General features: G+C 38.0%; 1 protein-coding gene across 4 annotated transcripts in view; it reads left to right on the forward strand.

The window, feature by feature from the left end:
- The window catches only part of KDM5B (lysine demethylase 5B), a 76748-nt gene that overhangs the window by 36367 nt on the left and 18048 nt on the right, over positions 1–22333 (forward strand). For all 4 annotated transcript variants that reach the window (XM_037497262.1, XM_054690417.1, XM_037497264.2 and 1 more), the window contains exons 5-17: positions 742–876; positions 3298–3394; positions 6290–6399; positions 8110–8268; positions 8712–8831; positions 10587–10745; positions 11745–11926; positions 13375–13537; positions 15741–15860; positions 16782–16976; positions 20112–20293; positions 20454–20578; positions 22119–22269. In XM_037497262.1, coding sequence (XP_037353159.1) covers positions 742–876; positions 3298–3394; positions 6290–6399; positions 8110–8268; positions 8712–8831; positions 10587–10745; positions 11745–11926; positions 13375–13537; positions 15741–15860; positions 16782–16976; positions 20112–20293; positions 20454–20578; positions 22119–22269 — 1898 coding nt within the window. The remainder of the gene's footprint in view (positions 1–741; positions 877–3297; positions 3395–6289; positions 6400–8109; positions 8269–8711; positions 8832–10586; positions 10746–11744; positions 11927–13374; positions 13538–15740; positions 15861–16781; positions 16977–20111; positions 20294–20453; positions 20579–22118; positions 22270–22333) is intronic.

A 22333-nucleotide genomic window follows, 5' to 3' on the forward strand; every position in this document is an offset into this window, starting at 1 on the left:
TGTCACTGTGTTTTGTTGAATTGGCATTCAATTAGCTGGTTCTGTCAGCTTAGTATCAACCAGAAAGAAAACTCGAAGCAAGAAGAGATACTTCTGTGATCAGATTGAGTTTTGCTGTGGGATACAGATTAACCTTTGCCTTGTGAGTTGGTCTTTGTAGGATATGTTGAAGTCAGTGAAGTCCCAATTAGGGAGAAGACTTTAGTCACATGACCCATTTTGTCCCTTTAGGTGCTGTGTTTTGGTCACAGAACATTGCTAGTTATGTTGACAGATACAGAATTGTAAAATTTAGATATCCCTATTGGATTCTACTTTTTCTTAAACGTTTCAAAATGAGAAAATTCTCAGTGTGGAAAAATTATTTTGGGAATTTGTGAAGTTCGTTTTTAACAGTTTGGGCCTTTGATTAATTGACATTGCAAACAGGGATAATTGCAGCTGATTCATTGGGAGTGCCTTGAGTTGCTGTGCACTGCTGTGCCCTACAGAGAGTGACAATGAAATGAATCCAGCAACACCACACACCTGTTAAGCATTTTTAAAATGCTGTTATTCATATTGTGTTTCTGTATGTCATGGTAACTATGTACTTGTCTTTTTGTTTAGATAAAAATGTGTAGACCTGCTCTGTATCTACATAAATAGTTGTTAATATCCCCCTTGCAGAAATCCAATTCTTTAATTCCCTAATATCAAAAAATGGGGTAAATTTATCAACACAGATACGTTTTTTCCTAGTGTCTGCAGAAACCAAACTTGACCACAGACATGAAGGACAAGGAGTACAAACCCCATGATATCCCGCAGAGGCAGTCCGTGCAGCCCCTGGAAACTTGTCCCCCGGCCCGCCGAGCAAAACGTATGAGAGCAGAGGTGAGAGCCTCATGAAATTGTTGAAATCGAATTCTTGAGCTTTTGTAGTCATGCCTGTCTGTCCCTGATCTCTCATGAATATGTTCTTCATGGTTTTCAACCTTGTTGACCTCACTGAGCAATGCTCTGTATATTTCAACTTCTGTACTTGGGGGAGTTGTACTGTGGAAGGAGTTAGGAATTGAACTCTCCATAAAGAGTTTCTGCTGCAACTGTTAATAGTCAGTGTTTGGAAAAATAGGCTTAGATTGTGATGATGTTTGGTTTGCCTGTTACCCTCATGAAGTTAGGAAGTGTTTATTGGGGATTAAGATAATGAGACGTGACAATGGGGAGGTTTTTGCTGAAAAGATACTTTTTTTGACAGAGGTTAGAAGTTAATGAAAGCTGTTATGTACAGTATTCCTACAAAAAAGTATGGAATCAGTAACAAACATTTTGGCTTAGACAAAAATTAGCATGTGAAATGGGAGGGGGCAAGGAGTGACCACATAAGATGAAATGAAAATAAAACATGAGGCAAAATCAGGAATGGAAAACTGATAAGGAATATATTTTAAGACACCCCCCTCACCAGAAATGAGAGAAAAATGTATCTGTTTCCAGATGCAAAGATTCCTGCCTGACTGATGGGGGGTGAGTATTTGGATTCAGAGATAATATATTATGAATAGTACAGCTGGGAAGTCTGATTGCGTTAATTTAATTTCTGAATTAATTCCTGATTATTAACTTCTTGTTAATAGGCAGTTCTTGTTTGAGTATATCTTGATACGTAAATGTGTTAGACATGCTCTAGTGCTGTATTAGGTCTGCCTTGATAATAGAGTAATAATGGTGACACTGCCCTGGAAGAAACCTTGTTAACCATATACATTCACAATATGTTTGAATTAATAAGTCAAAAATGTTCAGGTGGTAAAACAAACATGTGGTGAAACACCAAATTTGTTTTATTTGCTTTAACAATAAATGTTAGCTCTTCAAGAAATAGTGAAAACTGAGTGACATTCTCTCAGTGATAAGGGAATCTTCACAATATAGCTGTGTTAGAAGAGTAGTTTGTAATTAATGGTTTACTTAAAGAACATAAAAGAATGTTATTGTGGAAGTTGAATTTTCCATATATACTAGCAGGCCTTGGAAGAGGTCTGCAAACTACTATAGGCTAATGAAATTGTGATATTTTATATAACTGTTTAAGGTTTTTCTTTTTCTTTTTTTTTTTTAAAGAGTTATTCACTTTTTTTTTTTTTTTATAGAGGCATGTTTTATTTATTTATTTGTTTGTTTGTTTATACAAGCACTGGGTACAGTCAGAAGCGCGGGAGGGTGAGAGAATTCACCAGAGCGGGGAGCAGAGCAGGCAGAAGGACCGAAGTACACTGCTGAGGGGAGCAGCGGGCGGCAGGAGAGGTCTGCGCGCCATGTGGGACCCTCCTCCGGTGGCCGGGGAGCAGCCGGGGATCGAACCGGCGCTGCAGAGGCCGCGGGCAGCCTCGCAACCCAGCGCTCAACCGCTGCGCCACCGGGGAGGCCCTATTCACTTATTTATACAAGCACTGGGTACAGTCAGAAGCGGGGGAGGGTGAGAGAATTCACCAGAGCCAGAGCAGGGAGCAGAGCAGGCAGAAGGACCGAAGTACACTGCTGAGGGGAGCAGCGGGCGGCAGGAGAGGTCTGCGCGCCATGTGGACCCTCCTCCAGTGGCTGGGGAGCAGCCAGGGATCGAACCGGTGCTGCAGAGGTTGCCGGCAGCCTCAACTGCTGCGCCACCGGGGAGGCCCCTGTTTAAGGTTTTGCTTGGTGTATGATTTTTACATAACTTTGGAGTTTTGCTTAATGATAACTGAATAAAATGTGTAAAGTGAATAGGTGAGAATTGAGAAGCTTCTAGCAGGAAAATGAGTTCCCAGTTTAGATAGTAATATGTTCCCCAATTTGTTCCTGATTCTTTGACATCTGCCTATTTTTTTTATGTCTATCAAAGTGGAGAATATCATTCCTTAAGTAATAGTATTTATAGGGGTGATATTGCTCTTCAAGGGAAAAGTGTGTTTTGACTGCCATATTGATAGAGACTTTTTTTTTTTAAGATTTATTTATTTATCCATACAAGAACTGGGGTACAGGCCAGAGATGCGGGGCAGGGGTGGTGGGGGTTGTGGGAGGATCCACCAGAGACAGAGTGGGGAACGGAACAGGCAGATTGACTGAAATACACTGCTGAGGGGAGCAGCGGGCGAGTCAGGAGAGGTCTACTGTGCCATGTGGGTTGCTCCCTGGCCGACTGGGGATCGGACTCGTGCTGCAGAGGCTGCGGATAGCTTCACTGTGTGGTGCTTAACCCATTGCACCACCAGGGAGACCCAATATTTTTCTTTTAAAAGGAAATATTCATGTTCTAAAATTTTTTTTAAGGCAATGAATATTAAAATAGAACCAGAAGAGACAACAGAAGCCAGAACTCATAACCTGAGGCGTCGAATGGGTTGTCCAGCTCCAAAATGTGAAAATGGTAAGAAAGTTTATTCATGAATAGAAAAAAAGTTCAAACTAGGTAATTTAAAAGCAATTACTCATTTCTTAGTTTTAGAAAACATTAAAGTAGCTGTTACATACTAGTTACAAGTTGGGCCCTGAGAAAGAAAATCTTCCAGTGTCCTTGTTCAGTGATCAATAGTAGAGATAAACTGATGGCCATGTGCATGTTAGAAATGTGACTGATTTTTGAACTTTTACTAGTTGCTGCTTTGAAATGTTGTTCAATAGCGATTATTCAAAAGTGATTTTTGAAAAGCCTAGGTAACTTTTGGGTGAATGTCTCAGGTTTGTTTCAAGCAAAACAGGCAGATATCCTTTTTACTTGTGAATTTTAGTTGTAATTGCTTTGCCTGACTGTTACTTGATGGCCAGTCACTAAGAGATAGACTTGGGACTCTTCGGAGAAATCCTCTGTACTATATAGGTAGGCACATACAAATGAATTTATTAAAATTTGTCTTCTTAGTGATTTGTGTATTTAATGGAAGGGCAAAAGAAATTTTTAAAATACAGACAAAAGAACTGAACATAAGACCTGAAACCACAAAATATATAAAGAAAATATAGGTAAAACACTACATGACATACATCTTAGCAACATCTTTAAAGACTCATCCTCTAAAAGCAAAGAAAGTGAAGGAAGAATAAACAGCTGGGATTATATCAAACTAAAAAGCTTCTGTATAGCAAAAGAGACATTAACCAAAACAGACATCCTACTACACCCTACTGATTGGGAGAAAATTTTTGCACTCCATACAACTGATAAAGAACTGATCACAAAGATGCACAAAGAACTCACACAACTTAACAACAACAACAAAAAAAGTAAGCAATCCAGTCAAGAAATGGGCAGAAGAACTTAAAAGACACTTCACCAAAGAAGAAATGCAAATGGCCAACAAGCCTTTGAAAAAATGTTCAACATCCCTCATAATCAGGGAAATGCAAATCAAAACCACAATGAGGTATCACCTTACACCAGTGAGAATGGCACACGTTAAAAAAACTAGCAACAACAAATGTTGGCGAGGATGTGGTGAAAAAGGAACTCTTCTACACTGCTGGTGGGAATGCAAACTGGTCCAACCACTATGGAAAGCTGTCTGGAGGTTCCTCAAACTACTAAAAATGGAGCCACCATATGACCTGGCAATTCTACTCTTAGGGATCTACCCAAAGAACAAACACAAAAACATTAATTCAAAAAGATAACTTGCACCCCTATGTTTATTGCAGCATTATTTATAATAGGCAAAACATGGGAACAACCCAAATGTCCAAAAATAGACGACTGGATCAAGAAGATGTGATATGTGGTATAGATACCCAAATGGAATACTATGCAGCAATCAAGAAAGATAAAACTCATGCCATTAGGAGCAACATGGATGGAGCTAGAAGGGATTATGCTCAGTGAAATAAGTAAGAAGGAAAAAGAAAAATATTGGATGGTTTCACTTATAGGAGGAATATAAGGGTACCAAATGAGGGACGAAGGGTAAAAATAATAATAACAGTATAAAACACAGCAAAACCGAACAACAATAAAAAGACAACTACAAATCAGAGGCATTCTGCAGGGGATGGGGAGGGAAACAGACCAGGGCAAGGGTGAGAAGAATACAAGGGACTATGATGATGGTGCACAGGTGAATTGGTAGTAGAAATTCTATGGGGACTACACCTGAGAAAAGAAAAGCAAACATGGTAAAAAAAAAATAAAGAAAATGCTAAGAAAACAAAAAAGCAGCACAACAATATTTACAACTTTTTGTACTCCATTGTGCTTTTATTTCTGCTGAAACATTTGTCTTGAACTATGAATTTTGAGTTACATGAAGCCTTCAGGACTGTTTCTCTCTTACGAAATACAACCACCTATTTTTTGGAGGAAAAAATGTAGATCTGAATCCTGATTCAACCAATAGCTAGTTACATAACCTTGCAGTATTTCTTGACTTTTTTAAATGTCCATTTTCTTTTTCTTTTCTTTTTTTTCTTTAAAGATTTATTTATTTATTTATTTATTTATTTATTTATTTATACATACATACATACATACATACAAGCACTGGGTACAGTCAGAAGCGCGGGAGGGTGAGAGAATTCACCAGAGCCAGAGCGGGGAGCAGAGCAGGCAGAAGGACCGAAGTACACTGCTGAGGGGAGCAGCGGGCGGCAGGAGAGGTCTGCGCTCCATGTGGGACCCTCCTCCAGTGGCCGGGGAGCAGCTGGGGATCGAACCAGCGCGGCAGAGGCTGCAGGCAGCTTTGCAACCCAGCGCTCAACCGCTGCGCCACCGGGGAGGCCCAAATGTCCATTTTCTTATATTTGAAGTGGATTTTCTGCAAAGTACTAAAAAATTTAAGTAAGGCCTACTACAGTATAGATCATTAAATTAAACCTAGTGATTCAGCTAAAATTCTCAGTCTTTAAAACAAGGAAGTTGGAGAGATAAGTAATCTTTCGATTATGGAGGGATATTATATAATATGCAGGAAGTACAGTTGGTGAATTTTGTCATTCTCTTACCGTCAGTATGTAGAAGAACTTGCTTTCATCAATCTAAGTTATTTCTTGATCGTGGGAAGACTATCTTCAGGTCCTATTTTATAAGTATACAAACCTGAGCAACATGCCCAGAAGTATCCACATCTTGGAATTTGTGAGAATTTGTATTTTATCATAATCAGCACCCTTAACCCTCGAAAATAGTGACAATGAGTGTGAACTGCAGCTAAAATGAAAAGAAACGTGAAATTATGTTTGTGTGCAGTGTGCTTTGGGAGGGAGGTAATGAGGTAACAGGGGAGGAAGTTGAGAAAGGAATAGTGTAGAAAGAGCTAATGTGGATTGCCTCTTACAGAGAAAGAAATGAAGACCAACGTTAAGCACGAATCCATTGAGAAGAAAGAGTATATTGTAGAAAGTGAGAAAGAAAAACCTAAGAGTCGATCTAAAAAAACCACCAATGCTGTGAGTTGGCATTTTTAAACACTTTTTTGCATCTTACTTAGGACTGCTTACTTAGTGTCTGACGATGAAAAGACCTTTCCACATCAGTGTATGACTTTAGTTTATAAAGGAGGACATACACAAATGCATTATGAAGAAGGTAGTAATGTCTGGGGGGCATTGACTGCCATTTTCTTGGAGTACATTCAGTTTAGCATTAAATAACGGGGAGCTAGATCTTATAGAATTGTTCATAAATCATTAGGCCATCCCCAGATAAGCCAAAGGCTAAATCAAATATCAAGTTGATATTTTCCAATTTTGTGGTGAGGAAGGGAGAGAGGAGGGAAGGAAGGGAAAGGAAAGGTGGGGGTTAAGGGATAGTAGGTGAGAACCTGACTGTTGGAAGGCCAGGGAGTCATTAACTCAATGGAAACTTACACGTAAAGCTTGAGAGCATTTAAAAAGGATCTTATTGCTTCCCCCACCCCCTTATGAGAGCCTAGTGAGTAACTTGACCACAGTACTTTTTATCATGGAATTTGAAATTATTCCAATTCATTGTTCATAAATATCTCCCTCTAAGTCTGGCTCACTGACCCTCCCCCCACCAAAAATATGATCAGAATAGTAGCAGAACCTAGATTTTTATTAGCTACAATAAGTCTGTGAAAAAGTGAGATTTTCTGTTTAGTTGAATTTTCAGCTTTATATTATTGGGTAATGTATTAATTTGCTAGGGCTGCTGTTACAAAGTACTACAGATTGAGTGGCTTAAACAATAGAAATTTGTTTTTTCACAGTTCTGGAGGCTGGACGTGTGAGATCAAAGTATGCACAGGGCTGTTTTTTCTTTTGACTTGTAGGTGGACATCTTTTCCCTGTGTCTTCACATGGGTGTTCTCTCTACATGCCTTTCCTAGTCTCCACTTCTTTTTTTCTTTTTTAAAGATTTTTTTAAAATTTATTTTTGTATAGAAGAGCTGGGGTGTAGGCCAGAGCGGGTAAGAGGATTCACCAGAGACAGAGTGGGGAGCATACCAGTCAGATTGATTGAAATACACTGCTCAGGGGAGCAGCCGGCGAGACAGGAGAGGTCTGCTGCACAATGTGGGTCAGCTCCCTGGCTAGGGATCGAACTCAGGCTGCCGCCTTGCTGAGACTTAACCTCTAGGCCACCAGGAGGCCCAGTCTCCATTTTCTATAGGGACACCAGTAATTGGATTAAGACCCATCATTGTGACCTCATTTTACCTTAATCACCTCTTTAGAAACCCTATCTCTGAGGTACTGGGGTTTAGAACTTCAAGACAAGAATTAAGGGGAACACATTTAGTGCATGGCAGGTAGTAACTATTTTTATCACTTGTTTTTGGAGAATATCTTAACCATGACCTTAATTAGAAAATAAAGTGGTAATGTAATGTGGCTAATCAAACAGTACACATTCCCTTAAAACATGTCAAAATTGAATGAATTTCTAACCAGGGTGAAAAAAAGCATTGAATTTTTCCTTTATACATTATACTTTTGGTTAGTCTGATAATCTGTCATCTAACATGTTACTCTTCTAAGCTACTGAAAACTGTATCTTTAAGAAGCAAATTTCAGTTAAAAAAGTTTCAGAACACTAGGAGATTACACTTTCAAGGTGAGAATGTATGAAGAATTATGAAATAATCAAACAGTAGCTCAAATCTCTTTGTTCTATACCCCTTTTCATCGCTGCAGGTGGACCTGTATGTGTGCCTCTTATGCGGCAGTGGCAATGATGAGGACCGTCTTCTCTTGTGTGATGGTTGTGATGACAGTTACCATACTTTTTGCTTGATCCCACCTCTCCATGATGTTCCAAAAGGAGACTGGAGGTGTCCTAAGTGTTTGGCTCAGGTAAGAATTAGTGGCAACGATAGTATTAGAAAATTTTCTTCAGAGTGATTTTCTTTGCCTTTAGGTTTTAGATTTGAAATGCAAGTGATAATAATGAGGTCCGTAAGAAGACTGGACTGGACTGAATAGTGAGGGGGTCTTCAAAGTAGTTTCACAGCTATGAAGGCAGCCAAGAGGCAGAAAAAGTTAATCATTACACTTAAAAAGTGTTTTTTCATTTTAAAGAAAGTGCAATGCTTTGTCCAAAATCTTAAAACATTAAAAAAAAATGAGTTATGATTTCACAATCCATAGATAACTATTAATATTTTGGTGTCTCTTTATCCAGGCTTTTAATTAAACAAGATGTAAGTAATTTTATTAGTAATCTGCTTTTGTCACTTACATTTTTATGTATAAATGAAATAGATATAAAAATAAGATTTTTACTTTATTTTTTTCAGGAGTGTAGTAAGCCACAAGAAGCATTTGGCTTTGAACAAGCAGCCCGGGACTATACCCTCCGTACTTTTGGGGAAATGGCCGATGCATTCAAATCAGATTACTTCAACATGCCAGTCCATGTATGTACATACATACTGTTTTGATTTAGGATCTTAAAATCTTCTGGAGAAAGTGTTTCTGAAGACAAATTTAAGTAGCCGCCTGTGTCAGTCATTGTGGTGCACATGGAGGCCTTTGTTTAGTGATATCAAAATTCTTCAGCACCTTCATATGTATTCTGATTTTTCATTTGATTTCTCTAAAGATAGGCTTTCTCCATACATAGTATAGCAGCAGTTATTGTTATACAGTAAAGAAACTTCATCCATTCACTTCAACAAATACAATCTAAAGAAAACATCACAAAACGTATTCAGTGACACTTATGTCCACGCAGTGAGCTGTGTATTGGGAACACATTTATTTGTTGTTATTTTATCGTGTTAGTTTTGTAAAACTCAGGATGAGTCCATTTTCAGGTCTCCTTTATTCACTTAGAAGCATAAGCATGTTTCATTCATTATTTGATATTCCATGAAATGAGTACATAACAATTAAGTGGCTTTCTACTGTAATTGGATATTTCAGTTTGAGTTTTTCTTCCTATTAACAAGTGCTAAATCAAACACTTACTGCATATTGAGCGCTTTAGTTGGATTGTTTTCTTGGGATGATTACTGTGGTCAGATAAGAATATTTATCCACTTCTTCCCCCTCTCTTCCCTGTATAATTTATGGGACTCCAGCAATATATAAACGAACCTGCTTTCCCCAAATATCACTAACGTTAGCTGTTAAGTTACTTAAGCTTAAAATGTTTGCTTATCTAATAGGCCTATAAATTCAAATTATACTCCATCTGAACTTTACATTGTTTTGACTCCTCATGCATCATACTACTTCCCCATTTGCTTACTTAACATACTTGCCGTCCTGGTGATGTGCACATAACCTTTTCTATCTGTGGTTTTTTATTTTACTTAAAAGATAAGGACACCTATGGATAGACATTTAAGTTACCTGTTTTGAGCTTGCATCAGATTACCAGCACATCCCAGATTCTAAGTTTAGTGGTGGCTCTTTATATTAGTACATGCTACTCAAAGTAATTGCTCTTTTTGTGCTTACTTTGCATTCTGTCTTTTTCATCATGGTTGCCTACATTACTCTTAGCCAGGTCTAGTGAAAAGAATGAAAGGTTAGATGCATTAGATGCATGTTAGATGTTTGAATGTATTTCAGAGGCTAAAGCATCATTCAAGCACAAGTAACTTATATTCCATAATAGTCTACCAAGTTGTGTACTACATTTAAAAAAAAAATTATTTATTGCTAAAAGAAGTGGGGTGTAGGCCAGATGTGCAGAAGTTAAGAGGATTCACCAGAGACAGTGGGGAGCAGAGCAGGCAGAGCTACTGAAATACACTGCTGACAGGAGAGGTCTGCTGCATCATGCGGGTTAGCTCCCTGGTGGGGGATCGAACTCAGGCTGTAGCAGTGACAGCATGGAGACTCAACCCCTAGGTCACCAGGGAGGCCTTTATTACATTTTTCAAAATAGGAAAACATCTCTAGTTCCCAAATACTGGCATTTTGCTTTTCTTGATTCTCTTTTATAGTAGTGGCCAGGTTAATGGTTAAGAAACATGAATTCTTACTCTTAAATAATATTCTAGTCTGAACTGCCTGGGATTCATTTGGAACATTATGGACCTGACTGTTCCTTAGGATTGTCTGCTGCATTTTCTGTCACCTTATCTAGTCAGATTGGTCACAGGGAGTTTGTGAGTGTCTGATGAAAATTGTTTTTTTCTTCCTCACTGTTTTGTTTTCAGATGGTTCCCACAGAACTGGTTGAGAAAGAATTTTGGCGACTAGTAAGCACTATTGAAGAGGATGTCACCGTGGAGTATGGGGCGGATATTGCCTCAAAGGAATTTGGCAGTGGCTTCCCTGTCCGAGATGGCAAAATCAAGATTTCACCTGAGGAAGAGGTAGGATCTAGCTGTGAGATAATTATATTTTGAGGGGGAGACCTGCATTTAAAGGTCAGGTTATTGCTTGAAAAGACCAGTTGCAGCCTTACTGCAAAAAACATGCATAGTTTGGAACTTGACTTATTAATTGAAATTCTACTTGGTTGCCTTGAAATGATTGAATTAATTTCAACAAATCCTTAATTATCAGGTTTTTTAATGATTTCTAGAAAAGTAGAAAGAAAACTTCAACTCAAATTTATGCCACTATATTGAAATGATATGGGAAAATTACTTACCTCCCTTAGCCTTTAAAATCTGTAACTTTGGTTTCTCCTGAAGAAAATCTGAGGGATTAGGACCAGACCTCTATTATTCAGCTTTGAATTTAATGTTATGAGTCTTTTTTAGCAAACTTCTAATAAGGTCTCTGTTTGTAAGAAGTCAGATTTTTTTGGTAAACTATTTCAAAATCTGACATACTCACAGGAAAGGTACATTATCATGTGTACAGCTTGATGAAATTTCACAAACTGGACCCACATGTGTAACTTGCACTGGAACAAGTTAGAGGCCCTTACTACTGCCGCAGAAGCTCCCCCTTTGCTCTCTTTCCTTCACTAAACTTCTCTCAGGACAACCATTATTCCCACAGGATAACCACTGTCCTAACTTGTAACACCACAGATTAGTTTGCTTGTTTTGTACTTCTTATGTATAAATGACTCATACAATGTATACTCCACTATAACTTCAAAAGGTCAAATAGAGAACCATAGACCATATATGTCTGCTTGTGTAAGTTAACACATGGCAGGACTTACCAGTGGGCATCCCAAGAGGTTAGCTTAGTGCCCTCTCCTCCCTGCCTTTACCAACTCACTCAGTTTTCCCTCACCCTCACCCTCACTCCCACCCCCACCCAACTGAGTTAATTTGAAGGAGCTTTTTGACAAATAATTTTAAAATGTTAGAAATGTGTAGCTAACCTTTAAACTTTTGGGCATACTTTTTTAGGAATATCTGGATAGTGGCTGGAATTTGAACAATATGCCAGTGATGGAACAATCTGTCCTTGCTCACATCACCGCTGATATATGTGGCATGAAACTTCCTTGGTTGTATGTGGGAATGTGCTTTTCTTCATTTTGTTGGCATATTGAAGACCATTGGAGCTATTCAATTAACTACCTGCACTGGTAAGAATTTTCAGATACCCCATGCATAGCATGCATCTCAGATATGTCTTAAAACTCTTTCACTGTGACATATGTCTTAAGCGTAACGAGCTACTTTATTTTCCTTAAAAATTTTCACTGTTGTTGGACTAGGCTTCCTAACAAGTTAAGTTCTTAAAGATCCTGGAAATTTGTTATCCCCTGAAATTGCATACATTCTATTTTTCAAGTATGTTTCTGGGGAGAGGGTAGACAACTTTTATCCAGTTGTCAAAGTCTTTACTCATAGAAAGATCAAAAAGCTCTGAACATTGTTTTTACTATGGAAAACCCTTTTTGGTGACAGAGGGAGCCCAGATACCAGAGGAGTAGAGTGTAATTACCATGGTGTCCAGGTATTTGAATTTTGGCATCAGTGCACACAGCAGAGTGGGCCTTATTCAGGAGTGTATAAAAGGGGGTTGAGATGGGATGGAGGGTAGATTTGGATTTTTTCATTTTATAAACTCTTCAACCAAAGTCATTTTTTTCTTTCACATCTGTTTTACACCCTCCATTTCCCTTGCTCTTCTAAGTACAAAAAATGTTTGAAGATTTTTTTAACTCACTTAAATCCTCACCCAAGGAATTTGAGGGTATACCGCAAGAAAGAGGGAGTTGGCATATATATGTAGGACATCAGTTCTGCTTCCCTAGGCAATTGTTCCCAGCTGTAAAGTGAAGATTATATTTACCAAATACCTCACCAGGGATGTTACAGAAAAATTGGCTCACAGTTTAAAGTGCTTTGAAGAATAAGGATTCTTGGGCCTGCCTGGTGGCACAGGGTTTAAAGACACAGGCTATCAAGTGATGGACAGCCACTGCAACATGAGTTCGATCCCCAGCCAGGGAGCTGGCCCACATGGCACAGGAGATCTCTCTTGTCTCGTTCACTGTTCTGCTCCCCACCCTGTCTCTGGTGAATCTTCTCCCCCTGCCACCTCTGGTGTACACCCCAGTTCTTGTATGCATAAATAAATAAATCTTTAAAAAAAGATTCTTTAGAAGTGCTAATTGTCTTATTAGTGTTCAACTTAACCTCATTTTGTCAGAATGGATAAAGGAAAAGGAAGAATAGTTACCATACCTTTAGTTATTGTTGGAAGTTGCGATGACCATGTATCCTGTAGCTAACATGAAACCGTATATTCTTAGAACATCTAGATACCAGTATTTTCTAAAGGGTCAGAAAAAAATGAGAGGGAGAAAAGGAAACTCAGATGGGAAGTTTTGTGTTTAAATTTTATACTTGAAGGGGGAAATGCAATACATATGTTGAGATCACATTTCTCGTGAAGCCTCTTAGTTTGAACATTCCTTTATAAAGCATAGTCTTACAATGCAGGGTCTGAAAAAAAATGAACTGGTAAATCATTTTGTTTGTGTTATTGTTGCAGATTGATTTATTTTTACAATTTTTTTTACAGGGGTGAGCCAAAAACCTGGTATGGAGTACCAGGGTATGCTGCTGAACAGCTGGAAAATGTAATGAAGAAACTAGCTCCAGAGCTCTTTGTGTCCCAGCCAGATCTCCTCCATCAGCTTGTAACCATCATGAACCCCAATACTCTGATGACTCATGAAGTGCCTGTATGTTTGGGTCAATCCTCCTGTCACTCAGTGCTTTCTTCTTTTTTCAGTGTTCAATTCAGTAGTTTTTAATATATTTACAGGTTGTACCGTCTTTACCATTCTTGCTTTCTAAATGGCCACTATTTTTATAACTTCAGTTATTCAATGCAAAAAACATAAACCTAAAAGACATGTTATTTTTCTGTATAAACTAGATTGCTTTGAAAATGGCTAGGTTCTGTTATAGTCAGATCTAAACTTTCGTGTCCTTGATACTCTGTGCCTATTTTTAAAGAAAAGTTATTAAATCTCCATGATACTAATTTTGAATAAACTGAGATCACTTGCTGGTAGATTTTCATTACCTTTCGCCCTCTTCCTAATTAAAGTTATTTTAAGAGATTTATTTCTAGGTTTTGAGCTTGGACTTTAGGGCTCCCATGCTGGACCAAAGGTATTGTGGGTGGTACTTAACTCTGAGGTTACTATACAGAGTAGCACTTTTTAATACACTGGCTTCATTTTGTAGCCTTCCTTCCTTCAGAGAATGTTCTGAAGATATTTGGGGAGGCCAGATTGAGATGTATGAAATTTAATGAGTCCATATTAGCTAAATTAAATGCATATTTACAGTATTAAAGTGAATTCTTCCATTTATAGTGTTAAGATGAGTTTTTGATCTTGCTGTGACCTATATTTTATGATATTGGATTCATAGGTTAGTAAGTGGGGCAGATGGAAAGTACTTTACTTTGTGTTATCATCAATTATGCATGGACCAAGTTTAGAAAATAATGACCAATAAGTAAATACCAAAGTAACATCATCTCCTCTTGGTATTTTCCACATTGATTTTTTTCCCCCCTTCATATTGATTGACCCTTTTGATCTATTGATTTTAATGACCAATTAATTTAAGTTACCCTAAATAAGACTTCTAATCCTGGTTCTATAATAATTGAGCAAACTATGTGGGGGGCTAGCTTCTAGACAAAACAGAGATAGATGAATGAACTTGTGCATCAGGGTTCTTGAGATTTACACAAAAACACATAATGCTTACACAGATAATGGACGGATGATAGTGTGTGGTTTGACAATGGTGTCAAGTAGGAATTTGACCCATCAACTCTGTAGGAAATCAGGAAGAGCTCATGGTGATGTGTGGACTAGGACCCGGAACTCTGATAAGGAGTGTGTGCAAATAGCAGTGGAGGAAGTAGTCCTGGCAAAAGGGATTGTATTGCATTTGTGTGGTAGGGAGTGGTCTTCACACTTTCAGCCTGGTCAGAACCTTGAAGGGCATGCTGTGCATGGCTGAGCCTCACCCCCAAGTTTCTTGTTCTGTAGGTTTGGGTGATGCTTGAGAATTTACATTTCCAACAAGTGTTGAAAATTGGTGTTGATAAATGTTGTTGGCCTGGGAACCACAGATGTGGAAATATATATTGAAAAGACAGTCTGATATTATTACTACAGAATAATAATTTCAGTCTGAGGATTTGTGTGCCTAGAGCATTAGAGGTGTTTGGTCTGGGATTGATGTCAGGAAGAGAGGGCTGTTATTGAGAGGAAAGTTTGAGGTCCAAATTTAAAAAGGACTGTATGGGCCTCCCTGGTGGTACAAGGGGTTAAGATGCAGCACTAGGAAGCAATCCGCAGCACGAGTTCGATTCCCGGCCAGAGAGCAACCAACATGGTACAGCAGACCTCTCCTGTCTCGCCCACTGCTCCCCTCAGCAGTGTATTTCAGTAGATCTGCCTGTTCTGCTCCCCACTCTATCTGATGATTCCTCTCACCCCACTCACCTCTGGCCTGTACCCCATGCATAAATAAATAAATCTTTAAAAATAAATAAAAATAAAAAGGACTGTGTGTGGAATGAGATCCTTAAAATAGTGTAGAATTTCTTTAGCTGTTGGTAGGAGATCCTATTTTGGTAAAAGAATGTTAGGATATTCTTAATTGTTGCTGTGTTTAAGAAGCTGTCCTGCTCCTGTGTGCAGCCTCATTTTCTGTTCAGATACTAATCAGCCCTGGTAGTCTGGGGTACTACTCCACCTTGTGGCAAGTGGGAGTATCTAGGTGATACTATACCATAGGTTTTTTTTTTTCCCCTCTGGCTCACTTTTAATTGTTGGAAGCTACCTTTTCTAGATAATCTATGACCAGATTGTCTTTGTTAATGTCTCTAAAAACTTCAAATTTCTGTCTCCTTAGGTTTACCGAACTAATCAGTGTGCTGGAGAGTTTGTGATTACATTTCCAAGAGCCTACCATAGTGGTTTCAACCAAGGTTTTAATTTTGCTGAAGCTGTTAACTTCTGTACTGTTGATTGGGTATGTAATTGTAACTTAGTAAACTTTTAAAATATTATTTTTCTGTAGCAGTGATATATAATGCTTTAGAAACTTTCATGTGGATAGTTGCTTAAAACAGTGCTGGTCTGCAAATTGTTTACCACCCACATTGAGATGTAAGGCACTACACTGGTAAATCAAGCCTGTACTAGCTAAGCTCATTGCCTAGTTCAGATGGCATATTTTTCTTTTGTAGTAAGACTTGGTGTAGAAATAGTCTGTCACTTTACATTTTGACTGAAGTTTGTATCTCATTGCAGACGAATAACAGTTGTAGTTTTTAGACTATATCACTTTTCAGCCTTTTGGCTAAGATCATGTGCAGACTATATTTTATATAGTGCTAGCTTAAATTATCCACAACACAGCAATTTTTAATGATGCATTTGATTTCATTTAGTTATAAAGTTGAATTTTTCTATCACTGTTAATATTTTTTATTTAAAAAGGTCTAGTTTAAGTATTTGTGATGTTTAATCTAGTTAATTAGCCTGTTTACTGCTTTTCTGAATAGTAGCACTTACCTGTGTCTAAAGTTATTTTCTGTTACATAGTTCTGCATCAATATTATACCCTAGAGTAGGCCACCCATGTCAGAAATGTATAGATTTTGTGATTAGAGTCTTCATTATTGTGGACATTTGAGTTTTTTTAAACCACTTTTAAATTAGATTACCTGCCATGCCAGGTCTTTAAGAGGCAAAGATAGAGCCCAAATTTTAAAAAAAAAATTGGGGCCTGGGGTGATCTTTAATAATCTTAGAGTCTGGTTTTAGAGTTGATAGGTACTATGTGTTATGATGCACAATAAAATATTTGTAATTTGGTAATAAAAGTCAGAAGTCTTTGGAAATAGGAAAGAGAAAGGTGAAAGTTATATATTTTCTTCTTTTGATGTAGCTGCCATTAGGCCGACAATGTGTAGAGCATTATCGGTTACTTCATCGCTATTGTGTATTTTCCCACGATGAGATGATTTGCAAGATGGCTTCCAAGGCTGATGTACTAGATGTCGTAGTAGCTTCAACTGTTCAGAAAGATATGGCCATTATGATTGAGGATGAGAAAGCCCTGAGAGAAACTGTCCGTAAATTGGTAAGGTTTCTGGGATGCTAGTTCCATGTCGTTGGGCATTACTTAGTAATGTGCACTTTAGTACTATTCTAGAAAGTCTTTGATTAGTCTAATTTCCTTTAAGATCATTTCTAATAAATGTATACCAACATTCCATTGTAGTTTTAACTTTCATTTCTCTAATGACCAATAATACTGAGTATCTTACCATGTATTTATTTGCTGCCTGTATATGTATCGTTTTTATCAAGTGTCTGGTGAAATGTTTTGTCCATTGTTTGTCTTTTTATTGGATTGTTGTAAGAATTCTGTTTAAGATACCAGATCCTCAAACTTTGTACTTGATTTGATAAGTTGTCTATAAATAATTTTCTTCCAAACTCTGTCCTGTCTTTCATTGCCTTAGCAGTATCTTTTCAAATAGCAGAAATTTTTTATTTTCACAAAATCCCAAATTACTGGTTTTTTCTTCTATGGATCTTTTTTTGGGTGTAAGTTCTACTTAAGAAATTTTGCCTGGGGCCTCCCTGGTGGCACAGGGGATTAAGCACCGCACTATGAAGCAATCTGCAGCCTCTGAAGGACGAGTTTGATCCCCTGCCTGCCTGGAGCAACCCACATGGTGAAGCAGACCTCTCCTGTCTAGCCCGCTGCTCCCCTCAGAAGTGTATTTCAGTCAGTCTGCCTGTTCTGTTCCCTGTTCTGTCTCTGGTGAATCCTCTCACTCCCCTACCCCTGCATCTCTGGCCTATGCCCCAGCTCTTGTATGCATAAATGAATAAATCTTTTTTTTTTTTTTAAAGAAATCTTGTCTGCCTCAAAGTCACAAAGATTTTCTCCTATGTTGTCTAGAATTTCATAGGTTTAAGTTTTACATTTAAGTCTTTGATTTGCCTCAAGTAATTTTTATCTGTGGTACACAGTGTAGTTCAAGTTTACTATTTTTTGCTTATAGATGTATAGTTATTCCAATTTTATTTCTTAAATGAATCTTTTCCCATTGAATTGTGTTGTTGAAATCAGTTCACCACATATATACTGGATCTATTTCTGTGCTAGTTTGTTAAGCTGTGCATCCCTTCTCTTGCTAATCATGTGGTCTTGATCACAATACTTTTCTAATAAGTCTTGAATGAGGAGTGTGGGTCCTCTAACTTTGTACTTTGTAAAAAATTTTTTTTGTTCCTCTGTTTTCCCACATAAAATGTAGAATCAGCATACTGATTGCTATTTAAAAGCCCATTGGGATTTTTATTGGGACTGTATTAAATCTGTGCATAGTTTGGGAGAGAATTGATACCTTAGTAATACTAAGTCTTCAATCCATGGACATAATCTATTTTGCCATTTATTTAGGTTTCTTGATTTATTTAGTTCACTGTTTTGTAGATTACAACATATAGGTCTTACATATATTTACTTGGTTTTATAATTATGTATTTTATGGGTTTTGGTACTGTTATTTCAATTTCCAATTGTTTATTGCTAGTGTTTAGAAATATAATACACTTTCGTATATTGATTTTGTTTCCCATGAACTTGGTAGACTCAATAGTTTTAAATGCTTTTTTTTTTTTGTAGATTATTTTGGGACAGTCATATGTACAAATACAGTTTTACTGATTCTTTTTAAAATACGTTTTAGGTAGAATCCTAGAATGTTGACTCCCTAGAATGTTGGATCAGCAGTAGTGTGCCCACTTCCCTGTGTTATTTTATTTACCATTGGGGAAAACAAAGCCTAGAGTGTTTAAGTGCTTTTCCAAGGTCTTACATCAATAATGGTAGCTCAGTTTTGGAACCTTGAGAATGTACTATTTTTCCCAGATGTGGAAATTTACAACTTAAATTTAGGTGAGCTAAGCTACGTGTTCATTCTCATCTAAATGCATAGAGTTGTTTTTTTTTTTTTTTAAAGATTTATTTATGCGTACAAGAATTGGGGTATGGGCCAGAGATGTGGGGGTGAGAGGATTCACCAGAAGCAGAGTGGGGAACAGAACAGGCAGATTGACTGAAATACACTGCTGAGGGGAGCAGCGGGTGAGTTAGGAGAGGACTGTTTCGCCATGTGGGTCACCTCCCTGGGCAGTGATCGAACTCGCATTGCAGTGGCTGTGGATAGCTTCATTGTGCTGCATCTTAACCCCTTGTGCCACCAGGGGAGACCCATAGAGTTGTTTCTTAATCTAATTTTATGAAAAAATTTCAACCATCTCCATAACAGAATGCTTTTTAATTATCATTTCCATATTAAAACCAAAATTCATTATAGTTTTCCTTACTCTGCTTCATCTGTTGTCCATGTAATTGGCAGAAAGTGTGAAATGGCCTAAAGGCTAAATGCAGGATAAAAAAGTAAAACAAAGTAGCTTGATAGTTCATAAACTGTCTCAATCAGGCTCTGGCATGCTCAAGGTTGAATTTGGGTCCAGTTCCATATGAGGAGAAAAAGGTGGTAAAAGCTTGATCTTTGAACGACAAAAGGCAAATTCCAGAACCTCTAGATGTTAGGTGGTAAAAATAACAGTTGAAATATTGAAATCTCTTTCTCCTTGACACCCATTATGTTGGGAAATGTTTTGTTATGACGTTAGTCTCTTGCACAGTTTATCTAACCTTTTCGGATAGCAATATCCCTTCACAAAACTTTTCATGTTGAAGACTAATAGACCACTCAGTACCTGTTCCATCTTCCACTGTTCTTATGAGGTAGTCTTTTCCATTTGCCCAATTTTTTCCCTTTTATTTTGTTTTAATTGATTTTTACAGCATTATCAGTCTGAAGCCATATATAGTATTTCCTCTGAATTCAAAAGTATATACATTTTCTTTGCTCTTATTTATACCCAAAATTTGGATGGGGCCAGTTTGGAATAAATAGCTAGTCTCAGTAGTTTTAAAGTCCTGTTAGTAACTTTCATACTCAGATCTAATGGCCAAACATAAAGCCTTGTCCAAAAAGCCATTCTCCCTTGACTTATGAAATAGATTAACTTGCCCATATCCATTCCATGATCTTAAATCATGCACTCCCTATTTTGGTAAGGCTTTTTAAAATTTCTTTATCTCTTTTTTAACTCCTGTATTTTTGTCTTAGGGAAGGGGATGGCTTATATTATCCTTTAGAGGTCTCTAAAGTATACTGTATTTTAGGGAGTAATTGATTCGGAAAGAATGGATTTTGAGCTGTTGCCAGATGATGAGCGTCAGTGCATAAAATGCAAAACGACATGCTTCATGTCTGCCATCTCCTGTTCTTGTAAACCTGGCCTGCTTGTTTGCCTTCATCATGTAAAAGAATTGTGTTCCTGTCCTCCTTACAAATATAAATTGCGGTGAGTAGGAAGAATGATTTTTCTCTATGAAAAAACGCTACATGCATCCTTAATAAAAATTCAGTGACATCCCTGCTCCAGGGTTGAGTTACTGAGTGTAAAATGTTTTACTTTCTTCATACCCACATGTCCAGATCTAAGTCTACTATTCTGTTTCTAGGTATAGGTACACTCTGGATGATCTCTACCCCATGATGAATGCATTGAAGCTTAGAGCAGAATCTTACAATGAATGGGCTTTGAATGTGAATGAAGCTTTGGAGGCGAAGATTAACAAAAAGAAAAGTATGTGATACAAATTGTGTGACTTGGTGATGGGCAAATTGGAACCAGTTGTAATGTAGCCAACTTAAACTTTACCAACAAAAGGATTAATTGAAGCAACTCGACTTTGTCTTGGTTAGCACCTGTGTCCAGCCAAATTTACAGAGCATTAACAGAAAAGGGTTGAAAGCCAAGAATGGATGAGGCAGATGCCCTGACATCAAAGTGATGTCTTGATATATGAATTCTACAATTTATGTACTTTGCAGAGACCATGTTGTTAGTCTCACTCAGTTAGGCAACAGAATAATCTATACATCTTTATTTCAGAAATAAAAGAATTTTACATATTATTTGGAACCTTAGAAAATTAAAAAATAAAAAATAACCTTAGAAAATTAAAAAATTAAACAACCAAGGCAATGTATCATTCAATTAGTGAGTCTCTGAATTGTTGGTTTAGTTCATTTATTTTAATGAAGTCATAGCTGTCTGCTTCTTGTTATTACCTTTTAAAGTCACAGCTCTCCTTCCCATCACTTTCAACACATTTTCAGTTGCTTTCCTTCCTACCACCCTATTCTGCTAGGGGAGGGGACAGTGTCACTCTCAACACACTAGTTACCTGGCAACTGCAGAATAAAATGGAGGAGAAAGAAGTGCTACAAGCCACAATAAGAATCTGCATTTATTTTGCTTTGAAAAGTCAGTTATTTTCCTAGACATTTCTCATATAAATGTTTCCATATAGGGGCCTCCCTGGTGGCACATGGGGTTGAGACTCATCCTATGAAGCTGTCTGCAGCCTCTGTAGTACGAGTTTGATCCCCTGGCTGGCCAGGGAGCAACCCACATGGCACAGCAGACCTCTCTTGTCTTGCCCGCTGCTCCCCTCAGCAGTGTACTTTGGTCAGTCTACCTGTTCTGCTCCCCCCGACTCTGTCTCTGGTAAATTCTCTCACCCCCACCTCTGGCCTATACCCCAGCTCTTATATGTATAAATAAATAAATCTCTGGGGAAAAAAAAATAAATGTTTCCATATAGAAATACAATTCTTTTTTTTTTTTTTTTAAATTTATTTATTTATACCCACCAGAACCCAGGTACAGGCCAGATGTGTGGGAGGGTGAGAGGATTCACCAGAGACAGAGCGGGGAACAGAACAAGCAGACTGACCGAAATACACTGCTTGAGGGGAGCAGCGGGCGAGACAGGAGAGGTTTGCTGTGCCATGTGGGTATCTCCCTGGCTGGCCAGGGATCGAACCTGCACTGCTGAGGCTGTGGACAGCTTCATAGCGCTACGATCAGGCGCGCCACCAGGGGAGGCTCCAGAAGTGCAATTCTTGACAGTTGTTTAAAACACTCTGTCCTCAGCCACACACCCAAAAATCTAATGAACAAGGTTATTAGTGATCTGAAACATTTTCTAGTATTTTAAAATTATAATTAAGATAAGAAATGACTGTAAAAAAAAAAAAAGCAAGCTCCCTCCAATATTTCATACCAATAGTGATAAATATAATAATTATAAAAAAGATGGCCTTTTCTTTATTCTTAGGCCTTGTTAGCTTTAAGGCTTTAATTGAAGAATCTGAAATGAAGAAGTTCCCAGACAATGATCTATTGCGTCACCTTCGCTTAGTCACACAAGATGCAGAGAAGTGTGCTTCTGTTGCACAGCAGCTGCTTAATGGCAAAAGGCAAACTAGGTATGTGCTTGTGACTATTTGAGTTTAGACTCATTGGTGGCTAAACTTGGAATCCTTTTGTGAC

The sequence above is a fragment of the Talpa occidentalis genome, unplaced genomic scaffold (assembly GCF_014898055.3).
Source record: "Talpa occidentalis isolate TD23 unplaced genomic scaffold, MPIMG_talOcc4v2.1 talOcc4.8, whole genome shotgun sequence".
NCBI classification, from domain to species: Eukaryota; Metazoa; Chordata; class Mammalia; order Eulipotyphla; family Talpidae; genus Talpa; species Talpa occidentalis.